The sequence below is a fragment of the Lotus japonicus genome, chromosome 1 (genome assembly GCF_012489685.1).
Source record: "Lotus japonicus ecotype B-129 chromosome 1, LjGifu_v1.2".
Taxonomy (NCBI): Eukaryota; Viridiplantae; Streptophyta; class Magnoliopsida; order Fabales; family Fabaceae; genus Lotus; species Lotus japonicus.
The window spans coordinates 7,333,450-7,340,525 of record NC_080041.1 but is presented as its reverse complement, the minus strand read 5'-3'; the positions used below and the strand labels follow the sequence as shown (position 1 = coordinate 7,340,525).

The following is a 7,076-nucleotide window of genomic DNA, read 5'->3' as shown; positions in this document are numbered from 1 at the left end:
TCTTCTAAGGAGGTTTTTTTTTTTTTCATTCATAAGACTCGAGCTTAAAACATTGTTTAAGGGGAATTAGATATGTACCACTTGAACCAATTTATAAACTTTGTTCTGATTTTTTTTGGGTAAGCGTAAACTTTGTTTTGATTGAAGTTATTGTTTTTACCTTTTATTATTACTTTTTGTTTTAATTAAATTTCTTATTATCTCTATTTTTTTAGAATAATCATGTCAGGCTCATCTTTTGAAATTATTGTAATTTAAATCTTTGTAAAAATAAAATGAACTCTATAAATCTTGAAGAAATGTACGTTTATTTAGTTAAAATTGTAATATCAATAAATCTATCCCAAATCACACTTCATTCGATAAAAAAATATCAAAATTGAGCTTCATTTTTCGCTTCATTCGATAACAAAATATTAAAAATGAGCTTCATTTTTCGCCACAAGTTTTGTCAAATATAGTTTTAAAGATAGTGTCATAATTTAGTGATTATTTGATTTTAGTCCCTACTTTTATTTTTCACAACTCATCAAGTCTAGCAATTTCACAATTTTAGTATCCTTGGTGTATGCAAAGTTAATTCCTACTTTTCTTTTCGTACTTTTGGTCTCCAAGCTTAATGATCCACGATTTTAATTGTGCAAAATATGGACCCTTAAATGACTCCCATGAAGTTAAATTTATTTGTAAGGTGTCCTATTTTTCTTGATTGATACGGGGCTCAATCATGTGACCATTCTTTCAAAATTCAACAAATATATTCTTGATGTTAAAAAACCACATAGTATTGTTTCAATTAAGAACTTTATCGTAAAAAAAATACAACATACATGATCCAAATGTTATCCTTAAAATAATAGTATGCTAGTGTCTTAAGGGGCACTACGTTCCTGAATAGATTCACAGCAAAATTGGCTTGAGAGGAGAAAAATAAAAATCTTTAGTAATCAACATTATGTAGGAGATAAATCAGTACAATATATACTATGGTATGAAATAGGGCAAAATTTTGAGGCCAACATTTCAGTCCAACAACCAAGATTATGAGGCTGCAGCAGATGAACGCTGAGTCTTCAATCCAAACAGATCCTCAAATAACATTGGAGCCATATCAGGTAGATTCACTGGTTGAGGAGCCATAAAATTTACTATCTTTTCATGGACATTATACCTTCAACATCAAATCATTCAAAAACTTATTTCAGTTCATAAAATTGCAAGATACATATGACTGTAGTAGAAAAAGAAAATTAGTAGCAATCTTTCAATACCTTATCTTGCGACTTTTTGAGGCGCGACGGTCAACAATTTTTCTTTTCTTTGGTTGCATTCTCTTCAAAGCATAAAATGCTTTCTCTGTACAAATGACAGTAGCAGAAAATAAGAAATTGGACTTCCATTCTTAAGTAACACAGTTAAATCTTATTATTGAAGAGGTAACTAACAACTACATTATGGGAAAATTTTGAACAGGTTGTTAGGGGGATGCTAATACAAAACAACTACTAGAAAATTCTACATCCCTTTCTTGTCTAAAACATTCCAAAATTTTCAAAATATATATCCAAGTTTGATTTATGATTCTCACAATTCACAAAAGCTTGGTGGGATAATAGCTCGGTTTTCAGAAGCAGCAAACCTTAGGCAATCATTCACATTTCATGCACCTAAGCGAAATGCTAGGTGCTTTACCTAGGGTCCAACCATGCAAGCGTAACCAAAAAGAAATTTAATGACAAAATAGTCATTATTTGAGTCCAGTTAAACTCATATTCAGTTATTTGTACATGTGACAGGTGGTTACCCTTGGAAGCCCGTATACAACATAAGACTATACCAATCACTCCTAAATGCCAAAACACTTAATATGTATCAATATAACTGTATAGCATATGGATCCATTTCAAGGTCATGAGACTCATGAAGAATAAAAGCCCTAACTAGTACAATGGTATTAAAAGTATAAAAACATCAATCAGTAAAAAAGAAGTGTACCAGATGATGAAGGATCAACTGTCTCCAAAAATTCTTTCAATAATTGCTGATAAAATTCAGAGTCGTCCAGAAGTTCAGGATCAGCGTCAGCATGTGTTTCCTGAGCAAGTTAAATTTAGAACTAAATCATCTTGAAACTCAAAGTGAAAAAAAAGGTAAAAAGAGAAGCAGTGTAAAGACAGATAGACAACATGACAATATGACAACATAGCAATTTTATAAGACAAAAACATGTCCCTTAGTGGAGACTAATAATCAGAAGATCAAACCACCATATCACCAACAAAACACTAACATATTTAGACGCACTCCTTAGCATGTTTGAAACCCTTCATCCTCTTCCTAGCTTTCATTATACAACTAGATACATCTGATCCAATCAAACTAACAATAGATACCAAACAACTTGAACATGCTTTGTTTTAAAAAAAGGTAAATGATGATCTTTGGCAAATTAATGGACAGCTATTCAAATTTGGACAGCAACAGTGATTAAGAGCAGAATCCCATATGGCTTGATAAGGATGAACCAAGGTTGAAAGCGAAGGAGAAAGATAGACATAATGCAAGGAAAAAAGGTCAGTGGGGGAGGGAGGGAAAGACAGACAGACAGGTTACAGTGTAAAGGAACCACGTAACGGAGCTAGGATTTGGCAACAAAATTCTACATCCCTCAAAAAGATATTACTAGCTGATCCCGAGCATAAGTAATATCAAAGCAACACTAAAAATTAGCAATGTACAAGACTTACCACTTCTTTAGAGCTATCATTAACCTCTGGAACCTGGAGACATATGCCGGTAAATGTCAATTACTAAGGTGAACAAATCAGGTTCTTACTTAACAGACCTTTATGCCTGTTTCAGCCTAATATGCACTCTGCAACATATTTCTAAAACAACTAAGATTAAGAGACTTACAGATCCAAATATACCAACAGCTGATCTTCTCAGTTGCATTTGCTTGGTCATTCTACTGGGATCCCTCATATAAGCAGCGACTTGATGACTGATATCCTATGACAGTAGAACAAAATAAGATTAAAAATAACCGACTATCATATAGTAGAATCCCCAGTTCAGTTATAGAACCTCACCTGATTAAAAGCATGTAATTTTCCTTTAATGGCGGCAGCACCAGTTGTCACTTGTGTCATCCTCTGCCATTTGTTGATTGACTTATCTCTGAAAGATGCCATACTGAAAGATACAATCACGAATAGAATCAGTCAAGCCGACCCACATAAGGATGATGAGCACATGTTTTAGAAATAAATTTAGATGAAGAACATAAGTAGTCTCAATGCTGCAGCACCTTAAGAAAATCAGTACCTAAAAGAACATTTGTGCACTTGGAAGATTTATAAACGTACCTCTTGTGTCTCTGAGAAATCTGTGACCACTCTTGGTCAAGATTGTCATCCAAATGCTTAGAAACTTCTAAATCTTTTGATGTCCTTTCTGAACCTTTAACAAGAGGGAAAATTTTGTTACTTTGGAAATTGGAACACTACTAAAGCAAATACACAACAGATATTGGAAGTCACAGAAAATTGTTGTTTACGACATAATCAATGCATTTGATTCGGTTGTCTAATTGTGTCTTAGAGAGAGCAAAAGTGAGTATGGAAAGTGTTGTGACCAGGTGCAACACCAGGAAATAGGGAGAATAAAATAGACCCAGAATTTATCATGGTTTGACCTAGAATTAACTAAAGGCCTACACAAGGAACACACTTTGTCAGTCCTCCACTCCCTAGACAATTACTATATAAGTCCTCACCTCAATCCCAGAAAATATACTACAATAGGTGTCAACAACACGGATATGTAGATCAAACATAATCTTATTTGATTACACATAAGGCACAAAAACACGATTTCATTGTTAGGTTTAGAAACGATCAACATAAAAAGAAAAGAACTGAGTGAAAAATGACTTATGAAAATGACTACATGAAGACACATGAATGATTTCATATTATAATTCTAACACAGTAATGAGCAGACTCTTCTTTTTTATTTGACATTTCTCTCTCTGCTCTAAATCATAGTAACAAAATATTTGGGCCATTAAAGGAAAACAATACACAAAACGGAGGACTCCTCTTTCTACAATAGTAAAGATGTCCATGTTATTGATTAACCAGATAGACAGATAACTCTTCTAGCCATATATTTCTCCATCCCAGACAAAACTTTACGATTTTCAATTTCTGACAGATTTATGTCACACACTCCCAACTTTTCCTTCGCTCAATTCTCGAAACCATTCTAACTGTCAATTCCTTGCTTAACAAAAGTGTTCACTTTAACTAAAAAAGTCATTTAAAGAATATGTCTCTAATAACCAACAAAAAACCTTAGCTAGATGTCCATTCCTTGCTTAACAGACGTGACCGCCTTATTTCAATAGCAAAGCTGGTTAATATATATATATATATAACAACCAAAATCTTGGTGACATCTCATGAAAGTCTTCCAAAAAGATAAGTTGCCGTATGCTTCATCAACTACATAATACTAAATTACTAATATACAAGCCAAGCACGGTCCATGTAAGTATAACAAAATCCATATTCCTAAAGCAACTATATTGCTAGTATTGCCATTTCTTACAGGGAATGTTGTTTTTTTAACCCTCAAAGATATGCCACAAGCATCAAAGTATGAAAGGGGTCAATGGAGCACAAAATGATCACAAGTCAGATAAATCCAGAAGAAACTGAAATGGGAGATGAGAACATTAAAGAAACCATTTACCATCTGTGGCTTGAGTAATTGATGGATTGTTTGCAAACAGAGCCTGGAACAAGGAAAAGTATCAGTGACCCGCAATGAATTACACACACACACACACCCTCACACAAACACATATAAGTCAGTAACTAACGAAATAAGACGTAACGGAAATATAACAATATTGCATATGATGAGATTTTGACAAATATAGAAATGAAACAGCATCATCCAACAACAACTTCTTTTCTTTTTTATTTAAATTCCGAGGAAAAAAATGCACCTCTTGTAGTTCCACAATAGAATCTAATGTCTCCTTGGTAGAAGTCATCAGATCTGAATAGGCAACTCCCACTGTCTCATCTGCTTCGCAGAATGAAGTCTTGATCGATTCCTGCCCAATTTACCATGTTTGGCCATAACATTCAGGTATGATAAAATAGCAAATCAAGTTAAATTTAAAACAAGGGTAGGAAAAAACCTGGGGTAACCTATTTGAACTTGTGAATGGCTTCTGAAGCAAAAACCTAAGCTCAAGAATTTTGTACCAGAGGGCCTTCAGAGTTCAGATAAAAAAAATTAGGTGATGTTATTACAAACTCATAACAGAAACCACTAATTATTAATAGTATATACTAAAGCAAAGGTGACAGCTACAATTGACAACATCTATGTCCGAATTAAGATTTAGAAACTAGCTAATAAACATATTTCAACCTACTATAATATTAAACAATGAGGAATCAAGACTGAGTAAGTGGCAAAAGATACTGAACAAAATACTGAATACCACTGAAACAGAAAGCACACCTTCTGGTTTTTCACAGCTTGACCTTTAAGGAAATCTTCATCCTTATGATGCTTCAAGTTCTTCAAAGTATCTCTGAGGTTAGAAAGTTAAATTTCTTAAATTTCATAATCAGCACAATCTTATAGATTAAGAAAGAGAAATAGTATATAATAGGTTCACTAAAACCTTGAATCTAGCAACATAAAGTAATTTTCCATCGCCAATATGCACTAAATGTATATCAAATGATTAAAGAAATCTTACAGCTCCTGGTGATGAAGATCCCGGTACTCTTTCTCAAGCTGTTCCATCTCATCATCATCATTTTTCCATTTACTTGGCTCGTCCGTCCCATCTTCTTCCTCATCTGTCCCCCCCTCTCCATCTACCTCCTCCTCTTCCTCTTCAACATCATCATCATAATCATCTTCCACCTACATCAGAAAAAAATACTCCTTAATCACAATTCATAAAAAAAAAACACAACAACATCAATACTTTGCATCAACAGTTACCTCATTGTAGTCCATATCATTGTATTCATCCGAATCACTGTCACTTTTTCTCATTTTCTTCGATTTCTTCGCAGATAATCCCATTTTTCACCTAAATTTAAAACAAATGAATTACAAATCACATTGCATATTACATATATATTAAAAAAAAATTGCAATCAATAGACTATTATCAAATCAAAGGGGCAGACAATGAAGAAAAAACAGGACAATTCTTCATGTGAAACCCTAATAATGCATATAAATAAACAGTGAATCAATACTCAACAATAACTGCAGCAAAAAGCAGGCAATAAAACCCTATTCTAGAGTGGTCACGAAGTGGTGAAAAAGCTCTGAACCCTCTACGGGTTGAGCTCACCGACTCGTTTCAGTTTAAAGGTGAGCTAGAAGATGATAAACTGAGTTCAACTCACCCGAGTTAGAGTGTGTTTGAAACTCGGAAGTCTCAATCTACAGTGAGAGAAGAATCTGGAAGAGGTTCGACGGCTGCGGACTGGACGGACGGCGAAGACGGGCGGAGGAAGCGGTGGTTTGGACGGCGGTAGTGGACGGAGGCGCGAGCAGGGGCAACTCAGAGCAGAGTGAGACGCGGGTTCCTGTGTTGTTTAGGTTTCGCAAATTGGTACTTCTAGTTTGGTGGTTTTCCACTTTTTAATTTAATTTTAAAAGAGTTTTGAAATTATTAAAAACCAGAAGGAAAAAAAAAACAAATTTTTTTATTTGTTACTTTTTTCTATTTGTTCCTATTGAGTAACGATTACTAATAGTTAATTTCAGAAGAAAAAAAAAAACGATTACTAATAGTTGATACAATAAAATTAAAAATAACAATGGGCCTGTTTGATTTCTGTTTTTAAAAACAGTTTTCTGTTTTATAAAATAAAAAAATAAAAAAATATGTTTGATAAAACTGTTTTTTGAAAATTAATTTAAAAACTGTTTTCTATTTTTCTGTTTTAAAAACAAAAAAACCAAAACAGAAAAAAGTTGTTTTTGTTTTTTTATTTTCTAATTTCTGTTTTGGAAGGGAGAAA

At 33.5% G+C, this 7,076-nt stretch overlaps 1 protein-coding gene across 2 annotated transcripts; it reads right to left on the bottom strand.

The window, feature by feature from the left end:
- Positions 1-787: 787 nt before the first annotated feature.
- Positions 788-6,679, bottom strand: LOC130733325 (uncharacterized). Of its 2 annotated transcripts, XM_057585461.1 has the most exons (14): positions 6,456-6,679; positions 6,040-6,130; positions 5,789-5,958; positions 5,545-5,617; positions 5,216-5,290; positions 5,018-5,128; positions 4,759-4,801; positions 3,369-3,462; positions 3,093-3,195; positions 2,917-3,012; positions 2,748-2,780; positions 1,996-2,095; positions 1,272-1,356; positions 788-1,171 (listed from the first exon to the last, which is right to left on the bottom strand). In XM_057585461.1, exons 2-14 carry the CDS (start codon positions 6,121-6,123, stop codon positions 1,042-1,044), a joined length of 1,197 nt encoding a protein of 398 aa, XP_057441444.1. In that variant the 5' UTR covers positions 6,124-6,130; positions 6,456-6,679; the 3' UTR covers positions 788-1,041. The 2 variants fall into 2 exon arrangements, with proteins under 2 accessions (XP_057441444.1, XP_057441445.1); XM_057585462.1 differs by lacking the exon at positions 2,748-2,780.
- Between the last annotated feature and the right edge of the window lie 397 nt (positions 6,680-7,076).

What these genes read in the sequence shown, in the direction of transcription:
- LOC130733325 (XM_057585461.1), bottom strand. Translation starts at nt 6,123, where the DNA reads ATGGGATTATCTGCGAAGAAATCGAAGAAAATGAGAAAAAGTGACAGT. An exon ending in AAGCTGTGAAAAACCAGAAG is followed by an intron (nt 5,291 to 5,544) that starts GTGTGCTTTCTG and finishes TGAACTCTGAAG; the next exon opens with GCCCTCTGGTACAAAATTCT. An exon ending in AATTACATGCTTTTAATCAG is followed by an intron (nt 3,013 to 3,092) that starts GTGAGGTTCTAT and finishes CTACTGTCATAG; the next exon opens with GATATCAGTCATCAAGTCGC.